Source organism: Lampetra fluviatilis, chromosome 4 (assembly GCF_964198595.1).
Source record: "Lampetra fluviatilis chromosome 4, kcLamFluv1.1, whole genome shotgun sequence".
Lineage (NCBI taxonomy): Eukaryota > Metazoa > Chordata > Hyperoartia > Petromyzontiformes > Petromyzontidae > Lampetra > Lampetra fluviatilis.
The window spans coordinates 3,286,435-3,314,122 of NC_136278.1; the positions used below are offsets into that span (position 1 = coordinate 3,286,435).

A 27,688-nucleotide genomic window follows, 5' to 3' on the forward strand; every position below is an offset into this window, starting at 1 on the left:
TACGTATGAAAGAGGATATTTGTCCGTACAGTGAGCTATGTGTTTTCTCCTACCGGTCCACAAGCACACGCACTTTTATATTTTGCAAACCCGGTGCTTGCCACACTCATGCTGTCGGGGATAATTCGTAAGTGACTTGCTTGTCGCTTGTGGGTGGCATTGCTTCCCCGGTGGGGGGAGGGGGGGTCTAACACAGGGAGTCTAGGGTCTGAAGTAAACAGCTCATTTGGAGTGTTGGGCAAAATGGAATTTATTCCCCCCCCCCCCGTTTTTGTTTCCTGCGCAGGGGACAGCTCTGGGGATTTCTTATTGCTGTTTTTAATGACCACAAGCGTGTAAGCAAATACAACTGAACTGTGGTTAGTTGTTAGTGGAAACATGCCTGACCGCTCGCCGATTGGTTTCTGCGCAAGGGGGTAGAGCGTTTCAGAATGAACATTGTATAAACACAATCAATGTAATTGTTAATGGCTGCAAAGTTTTGTTATGGAAGTGCAGAGGTTTTATATAGGAAGCATTCAAAAATGCTTCCTCCCATGCATTTTTTAAGTCTAGTGTGATTCATTGTTTTGAATGTAAGTTTTTTTTATAATCGGTCTATATTTCCTGCATTGATGTATTGATCAGCAACCTGGACATTGTTAAATAAAGTGGAATATAAAACTGAAAAGTGCGCTAAGAAGCATAAAAAGGTGAACGCTCGGAATTACACTGAGTGGCAGAAAGAAGATTTAGAGAACAAATAAAACCTACAGAAATTCATTATTGACTGCAAAGAAAACTTAAGTAAACTTGGGCAGGGCACATCGTTAAAAGGGATGACGCTGCTGAGACGGCCAAGGGAGTGTACGTGTCTGCGAGGACTTCTAGCAGAGCTGCGAGTTGAGCAACTGCGCAGGTGCCAGGTGGATCGTTGCATTGTGGGACCGTGAGAGATGGCGTTGGCTGAGGGTGGAGGCCTTCATCTAGCAATGGACAGATCACGGCTGAATAATAACTGACGAGTATGTGCTAACGGCGTTTGGCGAACTGTCGAACAAAGACGGTAACTGCATCGCGCGTTTTCAGATGCGCTTCTGCGGCCATCTGGAATGCTCTTCTTTCCGACTTTTCGAAGCCACTAGAGCTTTGCACTTTTAAATCATCATGATTAAAAACTAATTTCATTAGAACTGCTTTTTGTGTTTAGGTCGTTATCCTTCCCCCGCACCTCCGATTAGCACGGTTGGCTACGTACGGTGCAAAAGAAGTTCATCATACATGCAACGTGCATCTTCCGCATGACGTGTTCTGCTCTGGCTTATGGAATGGCCGGTCCCAGCGCCATGCGCGCTGCGTGCGTGCTTGCTTGCTGCATGCGTTGCGTGCTTGCGTGCTTGCGCCGGGGAAGCGAACGGTAGCTCCGCGGGAGGTGCCGCGCGTGACGGGCGCCACAAGAGAGCGTTGTTGTTGCCGCGATTGCAAGTGACTGGGGTAATTGTTCAAAGTGGCGAGCCCCGAGGAGCGGCGGCACTCGCATTACCCGGAGACTGTGGGTCTCGTTGGGAAGGTTTTAACGTCTTACTTCAGAGCGGGTTGACGCCAGCGCTTTGACTGGTGAGGCCCACTGCCCTGATAATTACCCCAAATTACTTGGCGAGTTATGGCCGGGCTAATTCATGTTGTACGCAAAACCGTCCGATTTGCACGTAATATATGTCGTGAGTATGAGGTGGAGGCGTTGAGCAGGATGCCCGTGTGCGGCAGTGCGGCGCAGGAACACGATATTGCAATGAAATGTCTGCAGGGACTTTACGACTTGCGAGGAATCTCCCTGTGTCGAGGGGTCACATCCATCACCTGGTCACCGCCGGCTTGCCGAAGGTGCATTCACTGCTTAAGCCCCGCCGTGCTTTGTGCTGACGCACTCAATCCATAGTGTCACCGACTTGTCCTGTAACCAGCAAGCGGATTATAGATCCCCGATGTGTTTTCGGGTCCTGCCGCGTGTCGTTTGGCACGATGTCCGACGTTTCGCTCCACGTGATGGGAGCTCCTTCAAGCAATTGAATCTAGGCGGTAACAAGTGGCTTCTCAATAAACTACGCCGACTCATCCACTTCCTTTGAGCATGAGTCTCTTTCATGCGACTTTGGCACGTGTCGTCATGATCAAGAAGTCCTATGTATTTTCAAAGTTGTTGCTTGTCCGGTTTAGTCTCACCATCTGCTTGTGAATCTCTTGGTCAGTCGCTCCCAGTCTGGCCGGCAGTCCTTCTGGCTATAAATCTCTCCATCTCTCTGCCCTTCTGTTCCCTCCATCTGCCAGTCCTGGCATCTGTGGTCCATTTGTTGGTCAATTTGTCCATCGTGGTCTCTGCCAGCTAAGCCATGAGATTTTAAATACTTGGAAGTAGGCACGTATAGATTCTCACCCTCAGAAATAACATACATTGTCGTCACGTTTTAGACTGGTCATTTGATTATTTAATCAAATCACAGAGATCACGTGAAACCTCCTTAACATATAACACACAGGAATCTCAGAACGGTGATCTTTACACGTGCGATACGATGCCTGCATCGTCAGCTTAAGAATCGATATTTATCGATGCATTGTTACGTCTCATTTTGTTAAATCTCAGAGCTTCTCCACCTTTCTCTTTATCGAGCAGATACACAGATCTCCCTTACGAGGCCCCTTGTTCTACAGCAAAATGTGGCGCTGGGCCAGGCATGTGTGTGCGTGCAGTGTGGTGGTGCTGGCCACGTTACCCCCTTGTGTGCTGCTCCGGCCTTAATAGGTGCTCGCTAACAGCACTTACCTCTTGAGTCTGACCAGGTTATATGGTGGGGGGGGGGATCTTTGTCTATCTCATCATTGCATGATTTTGGTGAGAAATGCCAGCGGAAGCGAGGCCATGGGGGCGTGCATTATTAAGCTGAAATGTAATTTATTGCCAAACTCGTAATTGGAGCGCAGCCGGACTTGCACAATTAAATACATAAAACATTTCATTGCACTGTGGGACATCTAAAGTCATGCGCATTGAAACTTGGCCGGATGAAGTCTTGCTCTCTAACTGGTCGGGTTTAGTCATAAAGAACGGGGAGAGACCAAATTGAGCTTTGGAAGTTTATTGTCGTTCAGGGGACTGCATCATGCTAAACAGTTAAATCTCATGTTTGTGTACCGGGTAAGTAAGGAGCCCACTTTCTACATTGCGATTGCTTTACGTGGTCGTTTAATGTGGATGCACTTAGTCAGGTTGGTGGTAGGGGGGTGGTTGTTAACATAACTGGCTGAGTGTTCATTTACTTACATTGCATAAGGGGTGAAGCAGTGGCATAGTGATGAGCGCACTCCGACATGGATACCCGACAACCTAAGTTCTATTCCCGGCCACTTCTAATGCCACCCTTTCGAACCGGATTGACCAGTGTGGTGAAATATGGTCAGACATTTCACGGGGAGGACTTCATGAGGCAGTGGTTTAGCAAAGGGCTGTAAAATTACTATTATTATTATTTCTAAGTGTTCTTGTACCATATTGAGGGCACTAGGGTAATATTTTGACCCAGGGCAAGGCAGGTTGGTAATCGTTGGGGTCCTGTGTAGCAATACTTCGTGATTCTCTGAAATATGGCACTCAGGGACTCCTTGCCCAGTAAATGCAGTCTGAGACTACCCTTTAAGAGAAACCTAAAACGTAAACTATGCTATCAAAGTATTAACCATGCAGTTTTTTTTTTTACAGTAAAGTTTGAACATGTGCAATGCATTAGGGCCATGATGTATTGCGTGCTTTTAATATTGAATAATGCCGCGATAAATATTGAGCCAGTGCACTGTTATTTACTGTCTTCCTGTAGGTTATGAAAGGCAAAAATAAGTGTGATCGGAGATCCAGCCCCGAAGGAGCCCAATGGCTTTTAAGGGGGAGAAAAAAAGAGGCCATGCGACATAAACAATGCTTAGCGTGCGGCTATTGTGGCTGAGAGATGTAATGATCGCTTTTCATACGAGTGCTCATTGTGAGCCATTAGTGGTGAACCTGTCTCGACGGAACCCATCTGTCTGGGCATGTCTCTTCTGGCAGGATGCTGGCTTTATTTGAAAAAAAAAATCTCAACAATATTTTCAAATTTTCTTTTTTTAAGATGTCACAAGGGGAATTGTTTTTATTATTCGCTTTCTAAATTGTTATTTTTCTCCTCCCATGTTGCATTTTGTGTACCGGTAATTATTTTTTTGCACTAATTATTCTTTGTGTGTGTGTGTGCGTGTGCGACTATCTGATTTGACCGTCGCAAACCTCTTGAAAGGAAAGAGTATAATTGTCGCGGCGTCGTCTCGCCGCCCATTCGCCGCGCTCGGCGGTTAAACAAAGCGACAAACAAACAAAACGTGGCCCCCTCACATTAACTTGTTCCTGGCGGTAATGTTTTGTTGTTGGCTTTGTGAGCCATGCGTGCTGCACATCCGCCCGCGTTCGTGTGGAGACTCACGGCTGCCACTTGAGCGACCGTCGGGACGGCTTTGGGGAGACTGGATTTGCCGCCGCTGAGTGGGCTGGCGAGCGCAGTGCTAATGTGTTGTGTATAATTTCATTGATTTCACGGGGGCCTTGCCCGCCTTAGGCATGGAAATGTTGTCGGTGTTTGATATCACAAGCGCACTGCCGGCTCTTTGTTTTGGGGGCAATTTGGCTGGCGTATTTTTTCAAAAGCAAACATGTTTTTAAGAAAGCCGACGCTTATTTACCAATGTTGGAATGTTTATGACTTTACAAGCACTTCGCTTGCACAGTTTCAGATCAGTTTTTTTTATCTGCTGCCAAAATTGCTTCATTTTGCTATTAATGTTTTTTTTACTTCTTGGATTCTAATCATTTCCTTGAACTATAATATCGCGTTTTGGCAGCTTATTTTTCTTAACTAGAAAATCACATGTGGCCATTAACCATATAAATGAATAAATAAATATATTTTTTAAAACTGAATAAACAGGAAGAAAAATACAAAAGTAGCCAATGTTCATTAGGGATAATTAACATTTGAATATGAATAAAGCAAGTCTTTCACTTGAGGTTATGCTGCAATTACGTGTACTCTGGTGTAATTGCGATCATTGTTAGTTTATGTTTGTTTCGTTCAGTCGAATTTACCAACACATCCGAAACCTTGACTCGCACTGCGTCGCCTGCTCTCCTGCTATTTACTCCGTGCGCCAATGCACCTCCCTTGCTGGCCTCCACAGCAGTGGTTGTAGGTTCATAGATGCTCACTCGCAGCACTTGCCCCGAAAAGTCTGCAAAAGGCTATGTGGGAGTCTTTGTTGTACATTATCAAAGTGTTGATTACCCCCTTGCATGTCAACGCGAGGTAAAGGTGCAGCCCTGCAATTGCTTACTCAACGCTACTGCTCCCGTTAGCACGGTTGGCTACGTACGGTGCAAAAGAAGTTAAAAATACGTACATACTGTTGGCAGAAGGGCCTCCACTTACATGGGCCCCCTTTGGAGAATATTTGGCCTTCTCTGGCAGGCTGGCCAGTTGTCTTTAAAGAGGCTTAAAGCAAACGATTTGATTGATTTTGGCGATTCGAGGGCTGTTTTGTAACGTTATTTCTTGTCATGTTCGTATTGTTTCTCATTCTTTTGTGCTTGTCGAATTTTGTTCGCTCCATTGGCGCAAATGTAACATTAACATATTGCTTGTGTAAAATTGTGTGCAATTTGTAAATCATAAGATTATTGCGTTTGGGATTGGAGTCATGTATTGTGAGCGTAAGAATAGATTTACATCTGCACCAGTGCATCTTCACATATTCATGCTATATATGTGGTGTACAGGTATAATGGCCCTTTTGTCAGTCCACCGGTGTGTCGGTCTTGGGGCTTATTTGACCCTACCTCACCATGCTGGTAAGTACAGGTTGGTGACGGCGGTGAGCATGGGCATGGGAACGTAGTACAATACAACAATGGATTCATGCTGCTCTCAACGGCGGCTTATATCACTCATATTTTATGCACGGTGGTCACCCATCCCAACACTCTCCTTGCTCATTCGGAGCTGATTTGGCAATTGGCCTACGCACCGTTACACCCTTTATACAGGGCGCTTAAAAAAATGTTAACACTCATATGGGACTTGTTTTTAATGGAAAAAAGAACGGATAATGCAGAGTAACATGATAACAAACGTATGTTAATCGCCATCGTTGTCAACGCATGTCTGGAATCTTCTCCAGGTGGTCTTGTGTTATTATTACAAATTCTCAGAAGTGTTAACATTTTTTGAAGCACCCTGTATTTATACCTAAAATAAATCCACTTCACCCTTTGTCGTGCGTATACAGTGTGGGCGGGGGGGGGGATCTTTTTCCATGACTCCTCATTCCGACACCTTGGGCCTAACTCAATGAAGCCGCATCAGACGGGACGTTTCCTTCATGACACCAGCTCCCGCGCGTCGTAAGGCTTCACGATGCGGCTTCACAGCTCAAGGCGGCGGGGAGCGTGCTCTGTTTGTCCAGCTGATTCGCGGCCCACTCGCCCACCTGCTTGTCCGCTCGACCACCCGCTAGGCCGCTCGCCGACCCGCTTGCTCGTCCGCTCGCTCACCCACCCGCTCGCCTCGCTCGCTCGGCCGCCTGCCTCCATCCGCCCTCCATTCCTTCACCAGCCACCACCACTAAAGACAAAGATCCCACCGTATAGCCTTAACAGACTGTTGGGGCAAGTGCTGTTAGCGTGCATCACCTATGACGGCCAGCACAGCACACGAGGGGGTGGGTGGCCAGCACCACGCCCGGCCGCCTTTGTTTCTCTAATGGCGATGTTTACACACCGTGCCAGGTACTCATTTGAGGCTGAGTCGACCTAGGGGGAGGCCAGGGACCGGTTCAGACAATCGTCACTGGTGTTGGCCGTGAGCGGGAATCGAACTCGGGTCGCCGGGTTCGTAGCGCAGACCGCTAACCGCTACGCCACCGCTCCCCTCCGCCACAGCCGCTGCTGTTGGCGCGCACCGTGCTGGCGTGAACAATGGTCCCTTCAGTACTCCCTCACTGGGGCTGCCTGCGGGAAGTTCCCTCTCTCTGGTAAATTTAGCGACCCCGTGTGTGTGTTTAGGCGCCTGACCAAAAGGGGAAGATTTGCGGTCCGTTTGGCTTTCGCAGAGACTGGAGGCCGCAGCCTGCGCCACTGTTGCTGTTTGTGTGATGGGTGTCACTCATGAGGAATGTGATTTTTGACAGTGGCATTGGAAAAGGAATGGCCAATTCACTTTTGATGTGGTGGGATTTTTCTTCTTAAGATTCAGCAACTAATATTGCATGCTCGTACAGTATTCCGTGTCTTTCAACGCTGGAGGTGAGTCGTCAGCAAGTCAGCGCTTAGCTAACGTGCACTTTGCAGCCGCAGATTTTTTGTTTTGTACCATTGAGTCATGATGAAAAGGAAACGATCAAACCAGTCCTGTATTATTTTGCACTCAGTTCTACTCCACGTGTATCTGAATGGTCACCACCTATTTCCTGCTATGCTCGTTAACATTGTCACAACCAAGAATTATTACGGAACCCAAAAAATTGTCATTTCAAACCAATGCCCTCAAATAATGCCGCAAGTTCGTATGATACTAAACGGAGAAAATGGCCTCTTTTTGATCAGATGGTTCGAGTCACTTTTCGACTCATTCCTGCAGATATCCAAGACATTGCAAACATAGTGGAAAATGGTGGTTTATACATTAAGATGGGTTCAGTTTTTCCCATCACTGAAATTATGATTTGTTTGCTCTTACGATGTTTTTTGTGCCGAGTTACAGTGACCTGGTAAGTACGCGTTGTCCCCGTGACAGTCTGTGTTTTTGCGTTTAAACGTTATGTTGCCTTGTGTTCCCCCCCCCCCACTCCCCCCACCCTCTTGAATCGTGTGGCCCTTCCGCTGCATGCTCCTATCGGTGGCCCCTTGCTTCAGGTGAGGCTAGTGAGGTCGTCTCCGCCCAGCTCTGAGTTCCTGGCCAGCTTCCAGGTGTCCTACCTCCTCTACAAGCGCTACCAGGTGGTCGTACACAAGGACCCCCCCAGCAAACCCTCGCAGGAGCAGGTTAGAGACCTAGCGCGCGTCGTGGGCGCTCGGGTGACGAACCGTCGCATGCGCGCTTACCGGGAAAGGGGTTGTGGAGGAGGCTGTGGTAGGCCCCAAGTGGAGCCCAATTCTAAATCTTGACTTTAACACAAAAATATCCGCAAATTTGTTCCTTGGCCTGGTTGAAAGAGAGACGATCTTACTGACTCACCTCGAGTATGGAAATCCACTCATGAGCAAAACAGCTGGCTTTTGAATTAACATAAAAATACAAAAAAAAAACAATTAAGCTACTTCCTGCGCGAACATTCTTTTGAAACAAAATCTTCCGTAATAGTCGATGGCCCGTATGCTTTTGCCGTTGGACAAATTCCCAACGACAAGCTTGTGGAAATAAGTTGCGAATTGAAAATTCGAGAGCAGGTTGATTTAACTCGATCCCAGCTGTTCGTGCTTATTGTCGTGTGGGTCCATTCAGAGTCACCGACACACCGCTCTGATTTCTTGTGACGGACTCTCCTCTGAGCAGGTGTGAAGGATGTGTTGGGCTTCACAGTCGTTGAGCCACGCTGCCTAAACTCCATCCTTGTGTGCCTCCTCCCCTGCCCCTGCCTCGCTGTGGCCCGGCGCCGTTCAAAGTTGAGGCTGGTGCCATGCTCGCTAGAGAATGACTCGTTTAGGGCCTCGTTTGACGCGTCGGCGGCTCTCTATGCCAAGTACCAGGCGGCCGTGCACAACGACGCTCCGGAGCAGTGCTGCTCTGAGGAGGTGCGTTTCTTTTCCTTCATCATCGTCATCATTGCCAGCGACCACATCGTTTAAAGCAAAAAATACACGTATAAAAAAATGTTGCGTTGTTTATAAATTTTGCTCGTATGCTCGCATTTTATGGGTTGGAGTGGTAATCTGGGGGTTTGTGCCACTGTGCTTTGAACCTGGCGACCTGAGTTTGAATCTCAGCCACGGCTAATATCACTGGCGTGTGATGGTCTCAACCAGTCATTGCCTAGACCCCCCCCCCCACCTTTTTGTTAACCCGCATTGACCACCATGGTGAAGTATGGTAAAATGAAGCCCTCATGATGAAAATAGCATGGGGAGACCTTCCAATAGTGAATCCAGAAAGGGCTGTAAAATATAATAATTATCCCCTGCTTTTTAACATCTTTCCTCATTATTATACTGCATATATATTTAAACAGTTTCGAGTAGCAGCGATATTTTTTGTTGCCAGTTTTATAAAAAAAAAACTACATTTACTGCCCATTAGCCATATTGATGGTAAGCGAGTTCTAAAGTAGTACAGCTGCCACCAGTTACTTTGATAATGCCCCATAAAAATGAAATGGACGATGTCAAAATTAATAATTGTGTATTTAATGTGACGGCATTCAATAATTTGCAATGACATTCGGTAAAACCTCCCAATTCAAACTGCTACCTACACTGGGAATGAGACAGAGCAGCACGTGGATCACGGGGACACAAATCGGACAAAATGTTGACCGTGGAGAAAAGTAAGTGGACGGAATGATGATGGGCAATTGTAAAGATTACCGACAAAGTGGCGGCTAAGGAATGGAGCGTGGAGATGGAGCAGTGAGGTCGGCTCGTGTGCAGGGTGCAAGGTGTGTTGCCAAAGGCTCATGACAGATGGCAGAGCCTTTGGGAGGCCTTAATCCAGCAGTGGATTGATAATGGCTGATGTCTCATTTTGAAAAACGTATTTCAAATATTGTGAAATTTTAACATTCCGTAAAGAAGTCTTGTGGTTGTGGTTTAACAGTGATTGGATTTAAGCTCCTTGCATTTGTCTTGTGCGCGGCAATTTTTTACTTGTTGTTCGTGCGTTTTAAAAACCTGGCATGAATTCAGAACTATGGTGCCAGATCAATTGGCCGGCTTCCCACGCTGTGCCATGTCAGCGCAGAGCTTGTGGGCCAATTGGCAGCTTGTGTGACCCTTGCTATCCATCCCCATGTGCACCAAAGCATGCTCTTGTCACCTCTCTAAACAAATGATGTAGATGATGAAAATTATATTTGTTGTGTTATTGAACAGGATATTTTGTCGTGGTTGCATTTCCTGGAGCCTTTCTTCTGCAGGGATCATTTTATTGTGTTTTTTCGTTTGCAGCTTTCGTTGTAGCACACAATAATAAACAAAGTATCTCATAAATAAACACCTTTCAGCTGAAAGACTAACAAATGATCTAACAGGGCTGTATGCATTCATAAATTAATATTAATATTAGATGCCTGTTCAGCAACGTATTTTGGATTACTCTAATCTGTCATCATCATCATTAGCATTGAGGATCAATCCACGGCTGAATAAAAGCCACCATCATTTGCCGTGGTCCTGCGATGTAACAATACACCTAATTGTCCATCGACTATTTTCTTCATACGAACAACCGAATTTGACAGTTAAGCATCGATCGGCTCCGAATGAAGCGTGCCTTATGCGCTCAAATGTATAAGGAATATTAATAGTTTGTTCGTAATTGCCTATGAGTTCCTGTCAAAGCAGACTCGAGCATTCCTATCCCTTCCCTCGTGACCCGCTTAGTCTCTGCGCTAATTGTGCCCTTGCGCATAAGTCCCTTGTCACGAGGCCTCGCGACTTCTGAGTCAACGTGACCACCGGCAGGTCGCTAGCGACAATGCAAATTATTTTCGGCGGTGCCTTTAAAAAAAAATAAAAACTCGCGCAGCTGGAAATACGTTTTTGTTATAGAAAAGTGTAACAAAAATAAAACCGCTGCCAGATTTATGGATGATCTGATGCAACCCAGAAAAAAAGTAAGCATTTGTAAGTTTGTTTTAGGGCAGAATAAAATGTTCAGCGCGCCGTTTTTCTCACGAGACTTCAGCAACTTTTTATGTCCCTTCACCTCCATTAGCGCAACCCTCTGGCCAATGGCACTTGCCGAGGGCGTCTGGTCTTCCTGGCTACCTAAGCGTGTAATCGATATCGGTACGAAAGCATGGTCTCGACTCAATGCCCATTGCTTTAAAGAGAGATATACTGACTGGCCATTTACACCTGCAGAATCTGAGAATGATCTGTTAGGGGTTAGCCTAACATGTCAAATATCGAGTGCCACCCTCTGGTCTTAAAAAAAAAGATTTCCCCCAATTCTATTCCAATTGTTCTACCAATGTCGTGTCGTGAGAAGAGGCATCTATTTGGGATTCTCTCAGAGTTGTGCAAATCCTCTTTTTTTTTCAGAACGATCCATTCTAATAATAATAATAGTTCAATTTGTAACGCGCGCAAATTTGCAGACGTAGTGAAATTTCTTTGTCCCAAGTGAGGCATAAAGAGGTCCACTGCTGTGACCTTGCATATCACTCAGACACAGGGTGATACCCCACTAGCTGTGAGTTGTTCCAAAAGGATTTTGTCATATTTTGTCATGCCGATATCACATTTGGAATGTAATGGTGGAAATGAATATGTAAATATTTAACAGAAGGGGAGACATTTTTTAAAATTTACAATTGTGTAGTCAGATCTGTGCGACATGGCTTTTTATTTTAAAAATGTAATTAGAGCAGTAGGTTCATCGTCATCTTCAGTTATGATCTCCCCACTACTGAATAAAGACCTCCCCCACATTGGTACCATTGCAGATGATCCTGCAATGCTGAAATCCATCTCTTGCACATTAGCAGATCTCATCACCTTTCTCTCCACTGCAGTGGTCATTCTGTTTTGCATGTGCTCTCCTTTCGATTTCATTCTGTCACCAGCCTTGTCCATTAGTCATCATGGAAACAAGTTTTTTTCTTGATCGCATAGTTACTTTCAATCATCGTATATCTAATAAACCAATGAAAGCCATCGTGTCTCGCTTTTGTAGTCTGTTCTTCAGTTGAAATTTACACTGACAAACACATTCAAAATGGGAACAGCTAATCTGAGATTACATTAAAGTAACACTGCAAATCAGCAGAGGAGTCAGGCTCTCTTCAAGGCTATTCACAGTGGAGAAATAAAGAAGGTTCATAGCGTGCATGCGTGCTTTAAACCCACCCTCGACGAGGGCTGCAAGGAGAGATGAAGGATTATAAAAATAACCTGGCCTTCCTGTTCCCCATAAATAAAAAGGTGGAATTTAAGAGATACGCACTTTTCGGCATGCGTGTCATCATTTTATAGGCCGTAATTAATGCTTTCCTGTGTTCTCTGCTGGCTCGGTTCTTTATGTTTGTCTGAGCCTCTGGGGGCGTCTGTGGTGCATTTGTGTATTCCGTACAAGTTACAGACGGCTGTGTGTGCGTGTGAAGTCTACATTCAGACGCTGGGGCAGTCCCATGCACAGTCCACAACTTAGATACTGCACTGTTGCATGCCTCTAGCCACTACAGACAGTGGCCAGCTTTTGTTTATCCACTGCTGGATGAGAGCATCACTACGTGGCTCATGGGAGATATTTGACCACACTTCACTTTACTGGTCGGTGCTGGTTGGTCAAGTCGCCCATATTTTATTCACTGCCACATGCATTTGCTGCACATTCCATGATTAACAATGTAACGATTTGCCCTCCTTGCAGTATGATCAATTCTCACGATCCAGGGACTCGATTCAGTTCCAGATTTCATTATTTTTTGCCATTGTGGTACATGCAGAGCCTCCATTGGCTCAGGGTTCATGTGGTCCACATCGGCAGGATGCGTCGCTCAAAGGGATGACGTCCGGTGGCCGAGACTAACGACGGCGTGGCAGTCAATGCGGAGATGGAGCAATGAATTCAGCTCATTTGCAATTACTGGATGGATTTTTGCATTGCAAGACTGTGAGAGATGCTGATGGCTTGTCGAGGCCTTAATGCAGCAGCGGATTGAGCACGGACTCGTATCATTAATTAAATAATCAATGCTTTATTACATGCCTAGTTTTATTTATTTGTTGATATATGCTGAAAATAAGCAGCAGGTACTACACCAATAAACATTAGGATTTGTGTATTTTTCTGGGTTTGAATTGTACATTAATCAAAGCCATATTTTTACAGAACCAATTATTGAACAAGCCTTCATATGGGTTATTTAGTTTGGACCAATACACAGCCATAGTCTAGCCAATTAACAAATCTTATTCTCCACTTTACATCTTGTGCTATTTATCGACCTGCACAGGAGTGTGTGGATCTTAGTGTAATTGCAAGGCATATGCTAAAGCTACGAGGTAATTCTCATTTTTCGTCAGCCTGTGGCTTCTGGGCCCATTTTTTGTTGCTGCTGCTGCTTTTAAAGTGTTGGGACATTTTCCGAAATGGCCTGGGAAAACTGCACGGCACTGCGAATTTTTTCTGCAGTGAAGCTTTAGGATTTTTATTTTTAAATTGATAAAAAAACGTGAAGCCCTCTCCCCCCTTCCGCTTTCGCTTGGCACTCTGAAGATGGGTGCTGAATTCAGATTGGAGGAGTGCAAAAAAATGGGATAGGATTATTGGGCAATAGATTCCCATTTCCTGACTTGCAATCTTGTAAATATTTCATTCATGCGACCTTTGCAAATTACCATTTAAACTGGCATTTCTCCCGGTTTAATCGCTGTGCAGCAGAGTCAAAGTAAGACCACCTCCCTCCCCCTTTATTTTAAATTGCATTTTTTTGGCCAATTCTTTTTACTCGCCATTCACTCACCAAACAAAGTGTTATATACCCTGTTGAAATGGGCCAAGAATAGTTAGTATGCAAACAAATTGATCTGGATGCATGCTTCGTCATGTCATATATTTTTTTGTTGGTGGATTTTTGTGTGCACCCACTGGAATTCACACTAACTTGCTTTTAAAGAGCCTACCTGGCATTAAATCTGCAGAGGCCATACCGACATTTTATGCACATGTTAGTATTACGTTTACATATGAGGAAAAAAATTATCTAAATAGTTAAAAGAAATGTAACTACTCCGGGGCCTGGTGTCGTGCCACAACTGTGAAGATGGATTTACATCTTGGTTGCAGCCGGTTGGTTCAGAGGTCCAAGCACCGCGCTGGCGCTGCTGAGTGGTGGTGCCGCGGTCAGCACGCTGCGCTGCTGCGCTACGAACCCGGCAACCCAAGTTTCGATTCCCGCTCACGGCCAACACCGGTGACCATTATCTGAACCGGTCCTGGGCCTCCCCTAACTCGACTCGTCTTCAAATGAGTAGCTGGTGTGGTGTGTAAACATCACCACTGGGGAGACAAAGGCGGCTGACCGTGGTGCTGGCCACCCACCCCCTCTTGTGCCATGCTGGCCTACATAGGTACTCGCTAACAGCATTTGCCCCAACAGTCTGTTAAGCTATATCCAGGAAGCCGCCGGTGATTAAACCGGGTTCTCGTATATGGTTTCAGCTCAGTTACCAATGACTGTACAAAAATCCCCCATCACATTAAATTAAGTTTTTAACATAATTTGGCAAATTCGTTATGAGATTGATTGTCATATGACGAACAACCGTTGCACAGCATGTAAAAGGTGTGCCGCGGGTGTAGATAAAGAGACCTGTTTATGACCTCGGAAGTAGTTCTTTGATACCATCTTCGAGGGCCATCCTCCGATATTAGGGGGCGCGCTGCAAACTACAGAGTTACGTTTGGAAATATCTATGGCTCGTGACATGCCGCTGATATCACAGTTGGAATGTAAGTTGGTTAAACAGCAATAACAATATGGATCTGCACCTCAACGTTTACATTTATACTTCTGCCATCATCACGAAGCCCCTTGTCATTGTAAACACGTTTAGTTTCAATTCTCTTGGCCGATGAACTGAACGACCCTTTGTACTCGATGGCTTGCATGCCTAGACACATTGATGCAATGAAAGTGTTTTATATAGTAGAGCTCGTGTAAGGCCATATGGCAAGAACTTGGCAAGAAGGACTTAGCGTCCTTTGATAGTCTGGCACGGATTTTAGTACTCATGGGAACAAAGATGACCCCACCAAGTGGGTTTTTAATTTGATTAAAAACATGTTCCTTTCTCAAATCTGTGATAACGAAAAAATGCGTTAATGTGTTGGCCCGTGCATTGTGTTCCACATTCTCAGCTTGATGTATCTCACAAAACAAATAAAATAATGAATACAAATTGATATTTTTTTTCAGGAAAGCCACCGAATGTAATTATTGTCTTTTGCATTTCCATGACCGACTGCGTTACTTTAATAATAGAACATGTTCAGCAGCAATGAGTTAAAAATGTAGCGATGTCATTGACAGGAAATTTTACATGCTTCCGTCATCTCATCTTGCCTATTGTTGGATATGCCTTAAAAGATTCACCTAATTCGTATGAGAGGATCATGTGAACAGTATTTTTACGAGCCCATGGGTATCATTATTAGCACAAAATATATAAACATTCACTTGGCTGCTTATTGTGCCCCGGGCTACGTTCTGCATGTGTGAATAAGTTTCTGCTTTGCCTGGCATGTTGTGATGATGGTCTGTAGGTTTAACAGAGCCAGTTGTGCCATGCCCTGCCAGGCACGTGATTCCCCAAAGCAAATCCTCCCGAGTCTCGCTTGCCGCTGCGGGGGTCGGGCTACATTTGCAGGATTAATAAGGCAGGATGATGATGATGATGATGTGGCGCCAGCCATCTTGGGCTGCAAAACCAAAGCAAAACAACCGTATTCTACGTGACCCGCCAGCCCACTTGGCAGCCGGATTTATGCAATCCTAATGCCGGAACTCTAATTTATATCTGAGCACGTCCTGGCTAAAGCTACGGCAGAGAAATACAAATTACCTTTTTAGTTTTTTCCAGCCACCTCGCCTTTTGTCTGCCAAATTCAGAAAAGAAGGGCAGTCTCTCTGCATCGGGATCATGAGCATGCTGATAATGTAGTGCCCAATGAAATTTAGCCAGTGCCGGGTAATCCATCCTTGCTGCAGATAGTTTCATGGCTTCGTGCTGCCGTTGGCTCGGAGTGCTGTTGCCCGTCTGTTCCAAGCCATGTGCTGCTGCTCGTAGGAGTGAAGGCCATCCTCGATCTTCATTAATCACCCCGGTGGCCTGTCATCGATTTGTTAATCTGGGACAAAATGTAGAATTTGGAATGGGCCCAGCTTGCTTAGATTTCCAGTGTTGCTGCGAACCTTAGCACTCGTTTTTTTTTGCGCACTTTGTTCTTGCTGGCTATGTACTGCATAAATCAAGCAAGAGAACAAAGACATTTACCCACGCGAAAACCATGGCGGAAATAAAAACATTCCACTTTGGAAATTGTGTGCGTAAAATAGGGCTGGGGTTAAACGGACTTGAGATGTGGCAGCGAGGGAAAGAGGGTAACATGGAACATTGTGTAAAAGCAACAAAAATAAATAAATGCCAAAGTGTTGATAATTCTTGTGCATTGCAAACTAAGCAGTTGCACTGCCCAGCATTTATATTAACTGCATATTCTCACGTGATTCCCTCCCAGATGACCGCAACAGCGCATGCCCTCCCTGCAGAGTTGTGCTAGCAGCACGTTAGTAATCCACCAGGCCTGCGAATCTTCAAATAACTCCACTTCCGTCATGGCCTATATTTTAAATTTAAGGTGCCTAAAATTCCACGAAGGCAAACTTGCCATTGTGAAGATGACACGGATGTATTTTTGCAAAAACAAATGCCCCACACGCCATTGTGGCAAGTGTCCTCTTTTGTGCAAAACCCACGAAAATGTTTTAAGTAATGATGCAAGTACATCATTAGACCTCCTTTGCCAGTACCAAAATATGATAATATATTTTCCCATTTTTTGTGGCAACAAAACTCAAACCTTTTAACAAGGATTCATGTCTGCATTCAACACAATACTTGTGGTCAAAATGCAAACAAAAAACACACTCTGGTAATGTATGCATTGTCCTTTAAACTGATTGGTCCACTCCAGAGACGGCTTTTTTTGAGCTTCGTCTCAATTGGTGCTCGACCAGAGGACGCTAAAAGGCGTACAGCTCAAAGACGATGCACTATCAAAGTAATGAGGGCTCAGGGTAAGCATATACATCATTAGACCTCCTTTGCCAGTATGCCTTTTGGCGTCCTCTGGTCTAGCACCAATTGAGACGATGCTCAAGAGAAAGCCGTCTCTGGTGTGGACCAATCCGTTTCAAGGACAATGCATATATTATCAGAGTGTATTTTTTGTTTGCATTTTGACCACAAGTATTGTGGTTAATCCACACATGATTCCTTGTAAAAAGGTTTCAGTTTTGTTGCCAGAAAAAAGGGGAAAAATCCTATTATTATATTTTGGTACTGGCAAAGGAGGTCTAATGATGTAGATGCTTACCCCGAGCCCTCATTACTTTGATAGTTTATTGTCTTTGAGCTGTACGCCTTTTGGCGTCCTCTGGTCTAGCACCAATTGAGACGAGGCTCAAAAGAAAGCCGTCTCTGGTGTGGACCAATCAGTTTCTGGGACAATGCATATATTATCAGAGTGTGTTTTTGTTTCCATTTTGACCACATGTATTGTGGTTAATCCACACATGATTCCTTGTAAAAAGGTTTCAGTTTTCTTGCCAGAAAAAAGGGGAAAACCCTATAATTATATTTTGGTACTGGCAAAGGAGGTCTAATGATGTAGATGCTCACCCCGAGCCCTCATTACTTTGATAGTGCATTGTCTTTGAGCTGTACGCATTTTGGCGTCCTCTGGTCTAGCACCAATTGAGACGAGGCTCAAAAGAAAGCCGTCTCTGGTGTGGACCAATCAGTTTCAAGGACAATGCATATATTATCAGTGTGTTTTTTGTTTGCATTTTGACCACAAGTATTGTGGTTAATGCAGACATGATTCCTTGTATAAAGGTTTCTGTTTTGTTGCCAGACCAAAGGGGAAAACCCCTATTATAATGATGCAAGGTAGGGCAGTTATTCTCAATCTGCTTGAAATGGTGGCTCCTCCAATCATGACCAAGATACGTAGAAAGATAATATGTCCAAGGTTTTAGTCAACACGATGTTCGTAAGGCATTTGATTTTGGTTGTATATTAGTTTGTCTTCTAATCTACATCATGGTGCTGATTTTCACCGTACACAGTAAAAATGTCTCCTGCACAGTATTCATGTCACAGCCTGCGCCCCTCTTGAAAGGCTCTAGCGCCTCCCTGGGTAAGGGGGTGGAGGTGGAGCGAGACCCACGAATTGAGAACCGCTGGATTTGGGCCCTTACTGAGACGCAAGCGAGATTTTAAAAGAAGCAGGCGGAGTAGGGTCTCTTCTTATGGGAGTTCGTGACAGAGGTTGACTTGGGGCGTTGGTGTGGCTTTAATTCTGGCTTGGCTGGAGGTGGCCCTTGTGATGCATCAATTCTGTTAACATTGTGCCATCGGTGTTACGTCATGAGACACTGTCCAGCTGGAACGCTCGTGGAGCCATTGCATCACTCTGTGAGTTGGCAGATTTTCTAGAACTACGTACTTGTGACCTGTTTTCACTTGACTTTCTTTTTTAATCCGCACACTAAGCGGGCGCATTTTCCCACGTGCCCTGCTACGGAGAAATGTTTGCAACGTGGCGCTCGTATTGATATTTTCATATGAATTGTCAGAGCTGAAATGTAGTAAATATTATGAATGCAGCACGTGATTGGGTTTTTCTTTTGCCGGCATTGGTGACTGGACTGTGATGCCGTCAAAGCAAACTGATCGAGAGCTCAGTTCAAGCAATGGTGGCTCACACCCAGATTGAGACCCTGGTTCTCAGAAGTGCCATGTCAGTTCTCTGACTCCTGAACCACCCAGCTTCCTGGTTCACTGTGTTTTGAAATTTCACTTGTTTTTTATTATATACAGATAATGTGATAAAGAGCTTTTCAGCTCAACGGATTTCTCCGGTATAGAAACCTATTCTGATCTGATTCTGAATGTGCAGTGTTTCAATATAAAGATTATAATTTCCTCTAAATGTTTTTTTTATATTTCCTTTAATATACCTATAAAGTACGTCATCTCAAAGGTTGTTTGATGTATTTAGTAGCCTTTATTACGTGGTTTCAATTGAGACTATTAGCGAATACTGTGGGATGGAGCAATGGTGCAGTGGTTAGCGCACTGCGCTATGAACCCAACGACGGGTTCAAACTCGGCTACAGCCCTAATGTCAGTGGCGAGTGGTATCTGAAGAAACCCGCACTGACCAACATGGTGAAGTATGGTCATACAACCTCCATGACCGGCATAGCTTGGGCAAGGTTTCATGCAACAATGGATTGATAAGGTTTAAATAATGTTATTTCATTGAATATCAAATACAGTAAAAAAAAAACATATTTTACATGCTGAGTTAATGTATGTGTTACCTTATTGCTTTAAAATTACAGTTGTGTTTGTTTTAAATTGAACAAAATAAAAAAATGAAGTGAATGTGGGCTAGACACCATGACAGAGGCTTGCCTTACTGCAAATAAATGTCACGAAGCTGCATCCATTCAGGTCTTTATGCCATCTGGCTGCCAACCGTGCTTGGTAGAATGGAAATAAAAATACCGATCCAACAGAAAAATATAAACAAGCAGTGCCATTGGGGAATTTCTCTGGTGAAATCTTTCTGCGGCACTTCAGCTCAGTGTCTTGTTTGACAGTTGTCAAAGGCAATAATGAGGTTTGAATTGCCAAGGCGCGGGGCAGCAGGGGGTAGTTCTGAGACGGGGTCAGGCCACCCGTAGGCCCACGCTGGTTAGGGTTTCAGCAGAGATTGCGTCTCGAATAACCTGCCTTGTTAGACGCCCGTTAGTACAGGGTTATTGACCCTATTAATCTTGTGGCATTTTTCTCCCGGCCACTTTTTCTCATTCGTCCCCCCCCCACCCTTCTCCACCGCTACCTCCCCTCCGCCGTCGGCCGGCCAACCGACCGAACGCCCCACGCCTGCGCCGTCGTGCCAACGCCTGGGCCCTGTCAGTTCAAGCGGTTCCTGTGCAACTCTCCTTTCAAGGTAAGGCCGTGGCAACGCGCTTTAACCCGCCGCCGCCGCCGCTCACTTTTGTGGTGCGTAAAGATTAGCTCCCCCGCCCCCACCACCACCGCCACTGTGATTATATGAATTGTAATGAGTTGGGGGCTGTCATTTTGATTCAAGAATCGAGCCTTTAATGCCCCATTTGTTGTTCAATCTTGTATTGCCTTGTTGGCGCAATTAACCCCAATCTCACCTGAGCACGGGATTTGCATAATCTGTCAATAATCGAAGTGCGTGGTTTGATGCGTGTGTCAATCAAATGATGCATCATTCTGTGTCTACTCAATTGCACCTAGTGTGGTACGGTGAGGCCAAATAATTGGTCGGTTCCTGTAGGGTGGGGAAACAAAAGGAGGTGGGACTGATTGGTCAATATAGGTTGTCACTTGACCTTGTGTGTAATTTGGCCACATTTTTACTAAATATGTTATTTATTGCCGCTTAAAATAGATCTTTACCACAATGATATGTATTGTACAACAATTTTAATGAAAATATATATAAAACAGTTGTGGGAGGGACACAACTGGAAAACACATCGGAGTGTTATATCTGTGTATGTTATTGATAAATGTGAGTTTTTATGTATATCTCAGTAAATTATTGGATATTTGAGAAGGATGAAACTTGTAAAATAGAGATGAGCTAGAGCAGGTTGGAGTGCTTTTGGAAAACATATTTCGATAAATGAAAAGCAGTCTGCTAGTGTGCCGAGAGAGGAAAGTTTTCGATAGGTGCATATCACCAGCTGTGAAGTAGTGGAGCAGAAACGTGGACACCGACAGATAAATTTAACAAAAGCTCATACATATATCCAACCAATCCTTATTCACAATGGTACATTGCATCAATCGTCATCATAAGAATCGATTTCAATCAATGCATCTTCTGAGCGGTCACGTGGCTCTTCATAATCCCACAGCTTTTAAATCCTCGTGCGCCCAATACAACTGAAGATAACTAATGCTCATTCATCGAGGGATTTGTTTACAACTTTAAAGTGTTGCTTAAAGGCGAGGGTCGGGCTCCAGGGCCTTGAACCTTTGTAGTACAAGTGTTATGGAAGAAGACGCAATGGCAGTGACCCCTTCTCACGTAAGTGGCCGTCTTCTTCTCTCTTGTGTGCGATCGAGTGTAGCGTAAGGCGGCCGCTCCTGAAAAGCCCGTCAGCCTTGCGGCTTTGAATTCTGAATCCACCCAGGGCTGTACGCGATGACCGCAGTGACCTCTTTGGTTTCTTCCCGTCCTGCGCTTGTCTTCCGAGAAGTGCATTGCTGACATCCCCACCCTCTTTTGGATGAACCATTGAATTTGAAGTGGCCTCTTGGATGCCACGTGGATTCATATTTTCGTGATATCTGGCAGTGGTCTTTCCCACGTCCTTGTGATAAAACCCGGTCAAGTAAAGTAAGATTGCGTGTAACCAAATGGCTCGCAATGTGCCCGATTTGTCAGAAGTCATAAATGAAGCGGGAGTGTAGACTGACTCGTGCTTGGATGCACAACAGCCGTTCTGGGCCGCTGCAGGGGCTATATTCTGGGCAGCGCAGGAAAAAAAGACATTTGTTGCAATGTCCTTTTACACTCCCACGTCTGTGATCGCCATCTTCACCAGACTGAGCTGAGCAGCGTTGTGATCTTCGGCCGAATAACCCCCGCGACTTGCACGGCGTGGGGGAGACGCTCATCCAGCAGTGGATTGACACCTAGGGCTGCACACGTACAATGAGTGACATCGTCATAGAGTTTTCAGATGGTGCCCGTCGGTGTGGGCTTCCACTCAGCTGCCCGGCGCGTTCAATGGGCTACTTGTGAAATGAAAGACAGGCGGCGTCAATATGCGTACGCGAGCGGGCATTACTGTTTAGCCAACAGAAGCTTTTGAGATTGAAAAGTGCCCGCGGGCCCCCGGCGTTTGGAAAATGCGCAGAAAGTAACACGACCCCCCCATCTCTTGCACTTAGCCGCACTGTGGTCCCGTAATGATCTCGGCCCGGCCCAGCCAGGACCGTCATCTCGCGATTGAATGTGAAGGGTTTGGCACTTAGTAACTGTACATTTCCCGGTGAGTTTTTTGGCCGTCGATTTAAGGGGTTTGATGTACGACTTCCTCAGCGGGACACTTCTCTTCGGCCGCGTTGACGCCGGTTTTCCCCCGGTGCTGTTTCCAATTTTCTCCCGCCGCGCTGCTCGCGTTCACCATCCCTGCTTTGCCCCGTCTGCTCTGCCCGTCTGCTTAGTCGCAGGGCGTGACACTTTGTTTGAAGAGGTGGCAGAGCCTGCGCGTGTGTGCGTGTCTGCGAGCGCGCGCACGCGCTTGGTGCGTACCGGCTACGTTGATCCCCACGCGCGGGGACATCGAACCCCGGCGAGCGTGAGCCAAGCGGATTATTCTGGGGGGCACCTGGCGGTCGTAGGGACGGGCTTTAAGTAGGTAGGTGTAGGTGGCCAGGTGGGTTTAATTAAGGGAAGTCGGCTACTAAAGGAAACAGGAATGTGTGGGCCAGGAACTGCCTGCCTTCTCTTCAGACTTTCATCCCGGCCACTCTCGCCGGTTTAGCGCATATTACATGGCTTTGCCGTGTTGCCTTCAATCAGCCACTGCATTACTCCATTCTTCTCTGGGAAGCCGATACGGAGTCTGGCCCATTGAACACTATTTCATCAGAGTTGAACCTTCGGCTGATCAAGTCAAGATGCTCGCGATGTTCTTGCGCACTGTTACTAAGGGGTGCTGTAATTGCTCTATGTGTGTTTTCTAGAATAAAAAAACACACGTCGTCAATTAGAGATCGTGGTTTTTCTTGTGCATGGATTTAAGTATAGCCGTCTCGATGGTTCATCACAGCAAGCCATTGTGTGCTGTTGGCAGTGCGCTAACACGTCAGTACCTTAGGCGTTTGGTTTTTTTGTGTAAATAGTGCACATTTGTCAATGAAAGGGGATTTTGTGCTTTTGACACTGCACTCATTATTAATGTTGCAATTATTAGGGCAATGTTTTAATTGGTGCGGGGAGCTCATAACTCACGTCAAATGGAAAAAAACTGAAAATCTGTGCAATTATTGCCGGAGTCAGGCGAGGCTATGCGACTGTAAATCGCACATTTGTGCATCGTGGATGGTTCCTTGTGAATTGACAGACGTGTGAATGTACCTCTTGTGGTGTAACAGACGTGGCTATTTGTGTATTTTCACCTCGCCGCATTGCATTGGACAATGCCGAATTCACTTCCATATTCCACATCACGACCGTGCAGGCGTTGGTTGGCCTTCCTGTTACTCATTTAGGCGTCTGTAATGACCAAGTACACGTTTTCCCCTCCCTCGAAGGAGTCACATGAAAAATGAGTTCATTTTGGCTCATTTAAAGCTTCCCGAAGAATTGGTAAAGAAAATAAGCAAGAATAAAAAAATGTGGCAGGTTGACTCAGGGATGAGGGGAAGGGGGGTGGAGGGGGGGCTAGTGAGGGGGGGTGGGGGGGGCTAATATGCATGTCAGAGCAGTGAGGCACCACTGCTCAGATCCTGGGTCTGAATCAGCAGAGCCACCCGACATTAAACTATAGTCATCGCGGTTTACAATGCCTGCACAACAAGTAAAACAGTTTTCCCGTGAACTCGTCGTTTGAATTGTGCAGTGGGTGTGGGCTTCTGTGCCTTGAAGCCGATTCGCAAAACCCCGAAAAATCGACAAAATAAGTCTCGTAGAAATGAACGGTAAAATGTTTGAATACAGCATCACCCGACGGCTAAATACTGTTGCACGTAAAGAACACGCCGGCAAAATATCCGTCACCGGCACGAAATGAGAAGGAAAAAAAATTGCTCGCCCGCCTGCCTGCCTGCCGTACTTCCGGCGCGCCACTTGTGGGCAGCCTCTCGCCGTTGCCGTCGCACTTGGGGCGACGTCGCCCTCAATGCGTCCGGTCGCGGCGGCTCGCGCAAGCCAAGCAGTTCTTGAGTCTGGCTAGCACTTGGATGGGAGGACGACTTGCCTGGGAATACAAGGTGTCGTCGGCCTGGGCTCTGCGGGAGCCAGGAGGTGGCAGTGCGGCCAATGTTAATTCTAGCCGTGCGGAGACTCGAGTGCTTTTTCGGGTTTCCTTCCACGCGCGGCCAAAAAAACATCATGAGTGGAATTGGCCAAATATCCCAATGGAGGGACCCACCTAAAATGTGCTTTTGGACTCATCGAGGCTTGCGAGATAAGTGAAGTGATTTATTGCACCGCTCCTGAGACAGTGGTGGAAGTTTGACATTTCTATGGTGGGAGTGTCTTTATTCATCGGGACAACCTCCGCTGGTTGCTTTCCCACACAGTGTTGCTCATTTTACCGACCCTGGAGGGACGCTTTTGCCTAGACAATCCCCAACCAAGATTTATTTAAGTTATTATTATTTGAACTCGCAACCTTTTGCGATTGCGAGCCGCTCTCTCTACCACTGAGCCATCTGGCGGAAAAAATAAAGGGCGACGTTATTATGACCGTACGCCACTTTGGGAACCTGGAATAGAGTGTAGCGCACACGGGCAAGGCGAGAGATAAGACAGAAACGGCACAAGCGACACAAACACAGGGTCACGCATGCGTTTCAGTGGAACGTAAATAAGAGAAACATGTTACCATGTTCACGCGCGTCACGGGCTTGCAAAGATACGCATCTGGTCTGTCACCCATTATCTTGAAATAAGGCATGAGACTGCATGTGAAAATGAAAACAATATTAGCGCATTTTGTTGGCGCGCTGTTCATGGACTGATGGTGTTGCCGCTGTCACACGGCTTGGCATTTCTTTTTCTCTCCCAGCTTTTTCCAGAGGGCGAGAGATATTTTTGCTGGCTCATACGTCTTTCAGATGTATGTGTATGTGCTCTTTTAAAGGATATTTTAATGAGAGTTATTCAGTGAATAGTGCAAGCATTGCAGGAAATAAATTAAACAGCAGGAAAATAGTCATTGCTAGACCAAACGAAAACTCTCGGCATGCTGATACAATTTCTTTCGGGCGCCATATTCTTAGTGCATTGCAAGAGGTTTTCATTAGAACTCCCAAACAAGAAAACTGTTATCGTGTATGACTTCAAAGTCAGTGACCTCAATCTAATTCATTACCTTTCCTGTAACCAGGTGAGAGCCCATTGTGCGTTTATTTATTTTTCAATCATTTATAGGTTATTTAAAATGTCAGGAATCTTGAGAAATGCCACTTACACTGCCCAACATTTGCAAATAAATATGGAATTAATTTTGTATTTTTTCCCATACTGACATAGGAAGTGTGCTGTCGGCACCAGGTAGACAATCGGAACTCTCGCAGAGCCGTGCATCACCCCAACGTGCCAGACATTGGCCCACAAAAGTAGATATTGGATGATTGTTTTTACTTGTTGATGTGGATAAAACACATTCAGCTGTAAGCTGTTTTACAAGATACATCAGAAAGTACTTGTGAGATGCCTTCAGATGACCTTTGCCAAATTGACCAATTGTCCATTTGTTAGAAGAGTTTGAGTTTGTTAGATTTTTTTGTTTACATGGGTTATGGTGCCATTTAGCCAGTTGCCCGGTTATTTTGCACGAGAGGTCCGTGGGGCAGCGTGAACACAAGCAAGCAACAACAAGCAAAAGACAAAACCATCAATATTGCGGAGAAGACCACTGAAGAACACCACTTCGTACCCATTACGACCATTGGATTACTCAACCAAGAAGTGAAGAATCATTCATTGTCGATGCACGCTGCATTTTGGGCTGTGAGCCGCACGTTGGAACATCTGTTCACGTTGGATTCCTGAACACACGAGTGCGAAGAAGCAGGGTCTGGGTGAAAAACGGCATCGCTGGTTTCAGTAGTCGTTATCCTACAAAAGAGCGACATTCACCACATCTCCCGTGAACTTCCTGGCAAGAGCCCAAGGTATCGGCATAGGTTGTGCAACTGTAACGCCATCTTTTACAATATTCCACGCGATCTGTTATGTTTCATTTTTCTGCAGCGAGTGTCAATGATGATTAGTTTCTGGGCCAGTTGCTAGCACCAGGTTTTAATGCATCCACGACGTATGTAACACCTCTGTGTTTTTACTCGAACAAAGGTGCCTTGTAAAGGTTGCTTAAAGTATTTTTCTGGAGAATCAAAAAAAAGAATCGACTGTCCAAACCATTTTTCATGTGGCTTGATCGTTCCAGCAAATGCTGGTCGTGCATGATGAAGTTCGTGCTCTGAAAAGTAAGTTCCTTTTGGTCACGCTGTTATTAAAATTTTCAACAAATATACAGATATTTTTTAATAATACTAAGATGAATGCGTAATTGAAAAAAAAGTTCAATTCATCGTATTATTTTAGGTGCAGGCTTTTCACACAGTTTTTGAAGGCTACAGTACTTTCATAATAATTCAGAAAAACTATGCTTGCCGCAGTAGTTATTAACGCTATCCCGAAAAGAAGTACAATTTCTTTCAGAAGTTTTCTTTTTTAAGATTCCAATGTATTATCTGCGAACAGTAATTCATTCCCAGGGGAGGCCTCTTACTTAAAAGCGGGCTGAGAAAAAAAAGCGCCAGACTACGCGGTGCACAAGGGTCGTGCTGGGTTGAGCCTCCTCGCAGAGAGAGAGAAGCGCTTAAAACCGTGCCGATTCTTTATTTTTTTTTCCTATGTAACGAAATCGCACCTTTCCCTGCACCCGCCTGGCTCCGGGCTTGACCCCGCTGTTTGCTTAACAGGCTGCACACTTGGTCTGCATTAAGGAAGGCCTTGGCCACGTTGACCTCGCACATGAAAGATGGCTTCACATCGACCGGGTGAATCTGGCAGCGCCAGCTCCCATTGTGCGAGCGCGCGCTGGCGTCACGGGTGGGGCCTGCCGGACGGAGCGACCCTCGGCAAACACCCTCACCGTGCGGTCCCACCTCACGGTCACGTTGTGGCGGTGGCGGTGACGCGACCCCGGCGCTATATGCATTGGTGGAGGACGATCGTTGCAGAGAGTCGCGGTCCGGGCCCGGCAGCTGCCCGTGGTTAATGATGCGTGTCTTATTAATCGTAAAATACTCACCGTCGAATTCACACTGGCTGTTAAAGAGCCTCGTGAAAAAGACTAGGCCGTGTTTGCCGGTGTCCAAATTGACAACATTTTATGGGCTACTCGCAAATTACTTGATTGGGAAAAATCCACTTCGCAAACATGGCCCCCTACTGGCAGACTAATGCCCATATGCAGGCCGGTTCCGTGTTTATGTTGTGCTGGACAAGGACATCTGCTAGCAGGGGGGTCTCCCTTGGCTAGACTGCCGCAGCGCTTCTCGAGATGTACTGCGTGGGAAGTGCGGTATAAATATGATGACAACGATGACAACGGACGATGGAGACGCCGTTTAACGTTACCAAAGCATGGCGACGCGTGACGCGTCGGGATATTGAATCAACCTTTCGCGTTCGCGGTTCACGCTCGTGGGGGGGGGGGGGGTGCTGGCGTGGCTCCTGCTTGCAGCGAGCGCGCCGTTTGATGTTCACGGGAAACCGTGTGTGCCCTGCATCGGGTTCCTTCGGGGACGAAATTACAACTGACAAAAAAGTCCTCAGTGCCTCTGCGGGCCGAGCGAGGCTCGCGCCGGCCCCGACCCCCCCGCCGCGGC

General features: G+C 45.9%; 1 protein-coding gene across 3 annotated transcripts in view; it reads left to right on the forward strand.

Annotated features, from left to right (window-relative positions):
• Window positions 1-27,688, forward strand: part of ATE1 (arginyltransferase 1) — a 95,272-nt gene that overhangs the window by 11,296 nt on the left and 56,288 nt on the right. For 2 of the 3 annotated variants that reach the window (XM_078855369.1, XM_078855371.1), the window contains exons 7-8: window positions 7,967-8,095; window positions 19,989-20,021. In XM_078855369.1, the coding sequence (XP_078711495.1) occupies window positions 7,967-8,095; window positions 19,989-20,021 (162 nt within the window). Of the gene's footprint in view, window positions 1-7,966; window positions 8,096-8,716; window positions 8,846-19,988; window positions 20,022-27,688 lie in introns of all 3 variants that reach the window. The other variant, XM_078855370.1, reaches the window with a different exon arrangement.